The following is a 9,808-nucleotide window of genomic DNA, read 5'->3' as shown; positions in this document are numbered from 1 at the left end:
CCATCTACCCCACTCCTCTTGGGACGATCCCATCTCTCACCACACACTCCTCTTGGTGTACTAGTATAATACAAGGTGAACTTCACAATTAGGCACTCTAATACACTTCACGCAATTACAAATACACTTCACACCCTCTAAGTGTTGGCCTAGCCCGTGTCACCTTCCTCAAGTGTTCGGAATTACCACCTCTCACTAGGCTTTACTACCGACCCCACTCCTCTTGAAACTGACCCCGTCTCTCACCAACCACTTCTTTCGGTGTCAAAGTGTAATATAATGTGCAACTCACAATGAAGCTCGATACAACAAAATGTTCTCTAATATGGATGAGAACTCAATGTAAGCTCACACTCTAAGTCACAAACCCACAACCCAAATTATACTATGAATGTAAACACAGTAAGCTCAATGGTTGTGTGTGTAAACAAAGAGTATCAATAAACATTTTAAACTCAATAATGAAATCCAACTTATGGAAATTAGAATCAAAACAATAAATAGCTAGAATTAAGTTTAAGAAAACTTCTTTATAGATAACAAGAGAGAGGGAAAAGAGTTGAATGCTTAAACACCAATAGATGATCTCCACTTGCTCTTGTGAAATTATCTTCACAAACAAAACTCTTAAACAAGGCTTAAACACCTTTAAACAAACTTTTAAAACACTTGTAAAACTTTTCTCTTCAGTAAATAGAACCGATGATATGTGGGGGTATTTATAGGAACCCCAAGACCAAGAGAAAACAAGGCAAAAAGATCAAAAAACTAATACTGGAACAGGCTGAAAAAACTAGCCATTACAACATCAGTCGACTGATGAGCTAACCGTTAGAGGCATTTTCCAGCTCATCAGTCGACTGACAATATTTATCAATCGACTGATGGATCATCAGTTGACAGGTCAGTTGACCAAAATGAAATAGAAACTTTTAACATTCCAGGCAATTTCTTCAGTCGACACATCAGTCGACTGATGTTATCAGTCGACTTACCAGTCGACTGATAACAGGTTATCAACCTGTTTTGAAATAGAAATTTTATTTTTAAACTACCTTTAAAAATAACAAACAAATTCCAAAAATTATAAAACTTTGGGAAATTATTATAAATATGAAAATACAAATGTTACAAAAATAGTCCAAAACATGAAGATGAAACATACTTGTTTTGACATTTTGACTACACCATGTATTGAAACTTCATAAACTGATTTCATAGACTTAATAAAAGATGTATTTTATGATTGTTAAGTCTATAAACTAATAAAACAATATTTTCACAAAATTATTTTTGTATAAACTTGAAAACAATAAAACCAAAACATGTATATATATAACTATATAACTATATAACTATATAACTATATATATATATAAAAATGTGTGTGTATATGATTGAGCTTAGAGTACTTAACACACATAATATAAAACCTAAACTAAATTACCAAAGCTTGATCTTGATCTTCAATAAGCTCTTCTTGGTAAACTTGCGGATGAAGTTTGAACTTGGATCTTTAACTTGAATGTCATTGTTTCACTCCACTATTCTACCAATCTCCATTGGATATGATCATGAAAGCTCGATTCCTTCCATCCTCCAACTTATTGTTTGTCTATAATAAATACAAAAATACAAACACTAGACAAACAACATTAGATGTAAATTGTTTGTAAATCATCATCAAAACAAAAGGACCTAACAGATCTTACCAAGGGGACAAGTGTTGGAAGTATTTAAACCATAAATCGTAGTTCCCATTTCCAACAAGTGATCAAGTGGGACTCCGAGGTGATGCATGAGTATCAGTGGTATGATGCTCAAAGAAGACCTATGGTCGACCTGAATTTAGTCTACCCGAACGGAACCGATATATCTCGTGAAGTATAAGGGTCTATCGTGCTTTGGATTCTTCACGTGCATGTCTTCTGGGGAGAAGGTGATGCAAGGCATCAGTCCTTTAAAGACTTGAGCGCACATCCCTGCTGGTGTGTTTGCTTGATTAGGCGGGAAATGAGCAAGAAATGTCTCATTGTCCGCCAACGCTTCACACAAAGCTTCTCTGGTAGACCGGGAGTGGCGTAGAGCTTGAACAAGGTAATTCTTGCAGGGATGTTGGATAGTTGAGCTAAAACATCAAACTGATAGGGGCCCTTCGAGGTATCGGGAGCATCCTTCCTGAGTGCCTTGTTGTAACGAAGTTCCTTTGTCTTAGGGTCGCTGGACGGTACTTGTGTCTTTTCTGCTACTTCCTTCATTAGTTTTGGTGGCATAACTACCTCTTCAGGGTACTTCTTTAAGAATTCTTTTCCTCCCCTGGTGCCTAGTGCCTGTGTATGTTGCGCGACGAATGTTTATTGCTCCTCACCAGAACTACCGAGGGAAGTAGTTTCTACCCCTTCATCTGGGATAGCAGAAACAACATTGCAGGATTTCGACTTTGATAAAGTCCACTGTTCGTCTGTTAGTAGGTCAGAATTGACCAACATAACCTTGCCTTTAGGAGTGGTGTAAGGAATCATGCCCTTCTCTTTTTGCTGATGAGGGTCAAGGTTCATGACCCGAGTCTCTATCCTGGGAATTGGTTTTACACCATCTTGGACTTGAACTTTAGCAAAATCTCCAAATTGCAAGACAATCATATTTGCAGATACTTTCTTTTGATCTTCTCTGAGGGTTAGACCACCTGCCTCTAATAAACCTATATCTTGTCTTTCAAGATATAATAATCTTTTGTTAGATGATGCACCATTCTATAATACATGTAGTAGTTGGGATCATTTGTTTTTGACACTTCTTCAGGCAGGCTTTTTCGCCTCTGGGAGCTTAAGCCTGTTCATCTTCATTAGAGATTTGAAGATCGGGATGACTTTGTCCTCCTTGAAGTCATACCTCCTCGGAGGACGACTATAAGACGAATTGTTTTTCTTCTTAGGAATGGTCTTAGGGGAGGGATTTGTTTCCACCGCCAATGTGTCCTTTCCTTTTGATTGTTTCTGGTTACCCCCTTTCTTCAGGCAAGACTCATGAGGTTCTTTAGCTTCCATCCTCTTGCACATATTCTCGACCTGTTCTCTCTGCCACACCAAGTCCTTCCATGTGCCAGCTTCAATAGTGCCCATCTTTGAAAGTATATTGATGGAGATATTATGTCTGCACATTTCATGAGTGTAGCCTCAGAGACCTGATCATGAGAATGTAGTGATCGATTCCTGAATCTTTTGACAAAGTCACTAACGGACTCTGTCTTCTTTTGCATTTCAGCCAGGAGAGCAGCCATAGACACTTCCATGTCATCATCAAAGAACCTGGCCATGAAAAGTCTCTCCAAGTCCTTCCAACATTTTCTGAACCCAGGCTCCAATCTTCTAAACTATTCAAAAGTAACCCCCTTAAGGGTGCTAATGAATAAACAGGCCACGATAGGATCGTTGCCCGTTATGTGTCCAGTCTACGCCTGAAAATAGTAGACATGTCTGTAGGCTGTCTAAAAATCACAATAGATAGCTTATTCAAACAAGCTCCGACAACGGAGGTCACAATCAGACGACTTCCCAATCACTGTATCCGCAACTCCACAATTGCCACAAACGCGACCTCACCTCTGAGATGATTGATCTTGATGGCTGTGACAACAGCATGGCTAATATCGTAGCAATTATTAGAGATGCTGATGAGCAGTGGGACGATTTCAGAAATAAAAAGTTGGACTCAGTTGGTGAGTTGCTTGGTAGAGAGCTATGGGCGAATATTCATCTTTAAGACACTATGGATGTTGATTCCCGTCTAGCTCCTACAACGAAAGCTACAATCAAATAGCTTTCGGGTCGATGATCGAAACATATAATCGAATAGTTGCTTGGTAGAGAGCTATGGGCGAATATTCATCTTTAAGACACTATGGATGTTGATTCCCGTCTAGCTCCTACAACAAAAGCTACAATCAAATAGCTTTCGGGTCGGTGATCGAAAGCGGCAAATAGAGGACTTTTCACATAGATCGAGAAAGGTTACAATCCAACGACACTTCCGACAACTAAAAAGTTGGACTCAGTTGGTGAGTTGCTTGGTAGAGAGCTATGGGCGAATATTCATCTTTAAGACACTATGGATGTTGATTCCCGTCTAGCTCCTACAACGAAAGCTACAATCAAATAGCTTTCGGGTCGATGATCGAAACATATAGTCGAATAGTTGCTTGGTAGAGAGCTATGGGCGAATATTCATCTTTAAGACACTATGGATGTTGATTCCCGTCTAGCTCCTACAACGAAAGCTACAATCAAATAGTTTTCGGGTCGGCAGTCGAAAGCGGTAAATAGAGGACTTTTACAATTCAACGACACTTCTGACGACTGATGAAAACTCTATGCAGCAGTCTTCACAATCTACAGTGAAAGTTACAATCTGACGGCTTTCACACCCCACAACAACTAAAACTAGGATTATTGAACAACGGTCCTTGCAACGCTCTACAGAAGAAGTTACAAATCAGCTAACTCCTTCTGAAACGCGGGTGTCATCCCCGCGTCATAACTTTGGAAATGAAGGCGACCCTCGCGTCGTCAATGCACAAGCCAAACGTGAGCGACCCTCGCGTTCAATGGTGTTCAGCTAACACCCAACTTCGCGTCTCAATTCAAAGAACACGAAGTTGAGTTCTAAACGCCAGAATGGGCGTTTGACTTATTCAAACATAAGTCGAACGGTTCCAAAACCGTTTATCCCACGTTCTGAGGGATTTTCGCCCACGTAGGAGCGGATATAGGGGTTAGTTACAACCTCTTATCCCCCTATAAAAGCTCAACGAACTCAACTGAGTTAGAGGTTGGATTTTTGGCATCTGAACCACACAGGTTGGATTCAAAAGATCTAAACCATACAGGTTGGAGATTTTCAGTTCTAAAACAAACTCGACAGAGTTAAAGGATCGGATTTTTGATAATCAGATTAGAGGTTGGATTCTTTATCATCAAAACCACTCAGGTTTGGAGATTCGGCAACGACAGCAACGAAATCCTTGGAGATAGGATTTTTGAATCAACCTCAGAAGATCAAATCTGAGAGGATTCTTCGACAACAGAAAAACAGCTTGATCCTTAACCGAATTTTCGGTTCCAACAACTCTATTCACAGAGTTCAAACTCGTTCAGAGTTCTTAAACTCATTCAGAGTTATTCATAAAACTTTCCACGAAAGTTCATCGTTCCCACGAGATAAAGACGGTCGGATCGTCAACGGAGAGCAAGTTCGACGCAATCAATCGAAGGAAGCACTCCATTGCTGCCAAGAAGAACCCAGTTTTAAACAAAGGGGAAAATCAAATTCGTTTTCCTCTCTTTTGTAATCAAGTTGTAACCGAGATCAAAGGAATCAAAGTCACATTTTCTTTAGTCTCTTCTTTACAATTTTTCCAACAAACAATGTCATGAAGGGGAACCCTTGCCATTGAACTGCACGAGGTTGAGTGGCTTGAACTTTGGAGGATAAGGGACGTCATCCCATTTAGAAGGATATGGTTTGGTCACCCCAGCTCTTTGAAGTTTCCTTGTAGCTTTAGCGCATCCAGTTATTTATGGAAGTCATCCAATTTATAGTCTCGCTGTTTTGCACGAGGGTTGGATTCAACCTCAGATGACTTAGAATGAATTTTGAAGATTTCTTCCTCCTCATCCTCTTCATTATTTCCCTCTTGGTTCCAACGGTTAGTTTCTTTAGCAGCAAGTGAAGGTCGCCTACGCCTTGATCTTAAGGCTTTGGTGGTAGCTTTTTTCTTTTTCTTTTCTCCAAGAAGTTTTTCTATCATTGCTTCCATGCGCCTGATAGACTCTTGTTTTGGAGGATAGTTGCTTGTTGTTCTTCTAGTCTCCTTTCCATATCTTCTTCATTTTCCGCCATGTGAGCACTCGCCTGTTCACTTTGATCGGTACTAGAAGGCTGTGATGTTGCAATGGCAGAGTTCTGAGGTTCTTCATTGACATCATCAGATATGCCAGAAAGGCATCGATAGTCTAAATGAACCATTACTCTGGTACGAGTATGGGTATGCTGATAAATGCCCTGTCCTTCAATAAGCGCTCCTCGTAACCCCGGGGAAAATTCAGGGTCGGAGGATTCTGAGGAATCGGTTAAAGCTTTGCCTTTGCCTTTACCAACCTTGTTAATCATCACTTCAATGTGACGATTCTTAGACACACTACTACAAATATGAGTATTAACTATGGAACTATAGCGACGGAAATTTCTGTCGCTATAAGGCCACTTATAGCGACGGAAATTTCCGTCGCTATAGTTCCGTCGGCAATAGACGGAAATTTCCGTCACTATAGTTCCATCGGCAATACACTTATACCGACGGAATTGTTATTATTAGCGATGAAAATTCCGTTACTAATAAACAAATTTTATCGACGGAAATTCCATAGCTAAAACTACTTTTAGCGATGGAAATTCCGTAGCTAAAACAACTTTTGGCGACGGAAATTTCGTCGCTAAAAAATAAAAGAAAAAGAAAAATTTTGGGCACGGGCTTGCCCAAAAAAATTGGGCATCCCGCGCCCGACAGAGGGATTTCCCCTAAATCCTTATCTCATTTCCCCCCTCTCCTCATTCCCCCCCTCCCCCCCTCTCTCCCTCCCCTTTCTCTTCGTCGGCACCACAACCGCCGCCAACCCTCACCCCCATCCTCCGCTCCCTCGCCCACCGCATCGCCACCCTCGAGTCCTCCTCCTCCTCACGTCACCGCACCTGGCCCATCCTTCGCTCTCCGAAGAAGAAGAAGAAGGGGAGATGGAGGCAGACGACGAGATGGCCGCCGCCGATGCCGATGACCAAGATCCCCAATCCTCTAAGGAGGTAGCTCCGAAACCCTAGATTTTGATTTCTTTAGTTAGAAAGACTGAAGATGGTATCTTGTTGGAGTAGAACTTGGAGGTGATGAAGCAGAGGTTGAAGGAGATCGAGGAGGAAGCTGGAGCCCTGCAAGAGATGCATGCTAAGGTCGAGAAGGATATGTCTGTTGTTCAAGGTTTGGTTTTCCCTCCTCCCTATGTTTCTCGTTTTCTAGGGTTTTTGCCGGAGCCACTTTGTTCGGGATTAGGGTTTCGGTACACTATGTTTTCCGAGAAAGCTGCCCTGTAGTTCAGTTCTTGTATACTTACAGTCATTGTGCGTGCTTTGTTGATTGTGTGCTCTTACAGTCTCTTATTGGAAGATTATGTTTGCTCCTTGGTTTAACATTTCCTTGTGCTTTCACTCTAATTTTTGATTGCTTAGTGCTGGATAAGTTGACGTTCTTGTTATATTGTGACTACCAGTATACAGTTTCGTAGTCACATCCCATTTTTAATGGATGCACTGCTTATTGCTCATATTCTTTTGAAGATGTAAGATGACAGATGGAGGTATTTGGTAGCATGCATCTTAGTGAAATGTTAGCAGTAGAACAGTCTTAACTAGTGAAGCAAATTTTCTTTCTTTTTGGTAGTATCCCTTTTATTTTAATCAATCTTATGAGTATTATGAATTATACTTCTCATACCGATTGTTAGGTGGACTATGCCTGCACTCCTGAGGAAGTGCAACAACATTTTCAGTCTTGTGGGACTGTAAACAGAGTAACAATTTTAACAGACAAGTTTGGTCAGCCCAAGGGATTTGCATATGTGGAATTTGTTGAAGTAGAGGCTGTTCAGAATGCTCTGCCGTTGAATGAATCGGAATTGCATGGTCATCAGCTAAAGGTTTGCATTAATTTGATTAGGTTAAACTTTACAATGTAAACATCCAACTGATTTGGTTGTGGTGCAGGTGTCAGCTAAAAGGACTAATGTACCAGGAATGAAACAGTACCGGGGTCGTCGAGCAAGCCCATATATGGGCTTTCGATCACGAAGGCCTTACATGCCACCTCCATTTTATGCTCCTTTTGCATATGGGTATACTATTTTACTTTGATGTTTGTATTTATTTATTATATGCCCTCTAAAGATATGTCTTATTGTATTATATGCTCTCAAAAGACATGCTTTTGTCTGGTGATATAAGGTGAAATGTTAACTTGTCACAAACTAGTTTCTCATAGAGCTTATATGGTCTCATAGGCCACTTATACAACACTCGTGGTTGCCTAATGCTGGTTATATGAGCTTGTTTGCATACTGTGATGGCTTGCCTAATGACATTTCATGTTCTCCTTCCTCCCTATTATTTTTGATAAATATTGTTGAACGTGTTTATATTTTTGATGTTCACCATGTATTTTAAATGAGGATCAGAAACTTTAAAATTTACTTATCTATAAAATTGTTAATGATAGTTTCCTGTTATTTATACTATTATAATGTTGGGTATTTCATTATATTTGCAGACCGGGACTTCTAGACAAGGTGGAGCTGGGGGTAGTCATGGTGGAGCTGGTGATGAGGATGATGGCGATGAATGATTTGTAATAATTTAACTTTAAAGACAATAGTTGTATAAACAATATGTATTATGTCAGGGTATTTTTATTTGTTTTTATTGAAATATGTGTTATACATATGTGGTATTGCTGATTGAACAGGGATTATTATGTTTTTGTACAAGGTATTTTCAAATTTCAAAATATTTTTTAAAAAGATACTGGTCACTTTTTAGGGACGGATTTTCTGTCGCTAAAATATCTTTAGCGACGGAAAATCTGTTGCTAAAGACATCTTTAGCGACGGAAAATCCGTCGCTAAAGATTTTTTTTTAAAATTTAAAAAAAAAGTACGATGGAAAATCCGTCGCTAATATTTAGCGACGGATTATTCGTCGCTAATAGTCATATTAGGGACCCTCAATGTAGTGTCGGTATTTTAGCGACGGAATTTTATTTTTTCCGTCGCTAAAAGTTTTAGCGACGGATTTTGGACTTTTAGCGACGGATTTTTTCGTCGCTAAAAGTCCTGTTTCCAGTAGTGACACTTGTTTCTTAGGACGAAAGGATCTTCTTCTGGATGTTAAAATCACTGATGGTTCTGATAATCTTTCAAAAACCATAGATTTTTGTGGCGATTCACTACATGAGCACCGGGAAAGCACTGCGAAAATAAGTTTCTCACAATAGTAATGAGATTACATCTGACTCATGCTATGTTTGCGTGTGAGGTAGTCACGAAGATCCGTGGTGGAATGTGATACCCCAGGGTTCACACAAGGCTGCAATCCAAGGTGAATCCCAGAATGTTAAACCTGCTATGCACCAACACCGTGCAACAACATGTTTCACCATCACAGTTACTATCTCTTTAGAAGAATCAATAAACATGTGTAGGTACAAACAGGCAAACAATAGTGAAGTAGTACAATGAACAGATTAAACATAGAAGATGTATAAATAACCATTATCAGGGCCTAACTGAAATAGAATAAAATAACTCTGAATATGAAATAAAATGTGATATGTCTCAACACAAGAGTCAAATAAAATCTCACTAAGGCACTCAACCTCTACAAAATAGAATCACAATATCTAGGGTCTAAAAATAAGCAACTAAATGTGGAGCTTTGGAATAATTACAATTGTAAATAACTAGATGAAATCTAAAATGCAATCCCATCAACTTGTGACTCTCCATGCGCCTGACTCGCCACCTGAAAGGAGGGGAACAACGAGCGTCAAAGCACTAGCGTTATCATCTCCACCACCCTAGGGGAAAGGGTAGGAGTATATAAGAAAATATTATTAGTACATATAGCTATAAAAAATCATTCATATAACACTAAATGGAGATTGATATTTATCAACTGTTAAATCCTGTAAATTTGAATATTTTATGATAAA

At 39.6% G+C, this 9,808-nt stretch overlaps 1 protein-coding gene across 1 annotated transcript; it reads left to right on the top strand.

Moving 5' to 3' along the window:
* Positions 7,398 to 8,443, top strand: LOC109847546 (polyadenylate-binding protein 2-like). Its single transcript, XM_020416778.1, has 6 exons — positions 7,398 to 7,403; positions 7,551 to 7,742; positions 7,810 to 7,937; positions 7,990 to 8,046; positions 8,103 to 8,256; positions 8,369 to 8,443. The coding sequence occupies exons 1-6, from the start codon at positions 7,398 to 7,400 to the stop codon at positions 8,441 to 8,443; spliced, it is 612 nt and encodes a 203-aa protein (XP_020272367.1).

The sequence above is a fragment of the Asparagus officinalis genome, chromosome 7 (assembly GCF_001876935.1).
Source record: "Asparagus officinalis chromosome 7, Aspof.V1, whole genome shotgun sequence".
NCBI lineage: Eukaryota > Viridiplantae > Streptophyta > Magnoliopsida > Asparagales > Asparagaceae > Asparagus > Asparagus officinalis.
The sequence above is the reverse complement of the archived record's forward strand: the minus strand, read 5'-3'. Positions and strand labels throughout refer to the sequence as shown.

What these genes read in the sequence shown, in the direction of transcription:
- LOC109847546 (XM_020416778.1), top strand. An exon ending in TATGCTCCTTTTGCATATGG is followed by an intron (nt 7,938 to 7,989) that starts GTATACTATTTT and finishes TGCCCTCTAAAG; the next exon opens with ATATGTCTTATTGTATTATA. An exon ending in ATATTTTTGATGTTCACCAT is followed by an intron (nt 8,257 to 8,368) that starts GTATTTTAAATG and finishes TTATATTTGCAG; the next exon opens with ACCGGGACTTCTAGACAAGG.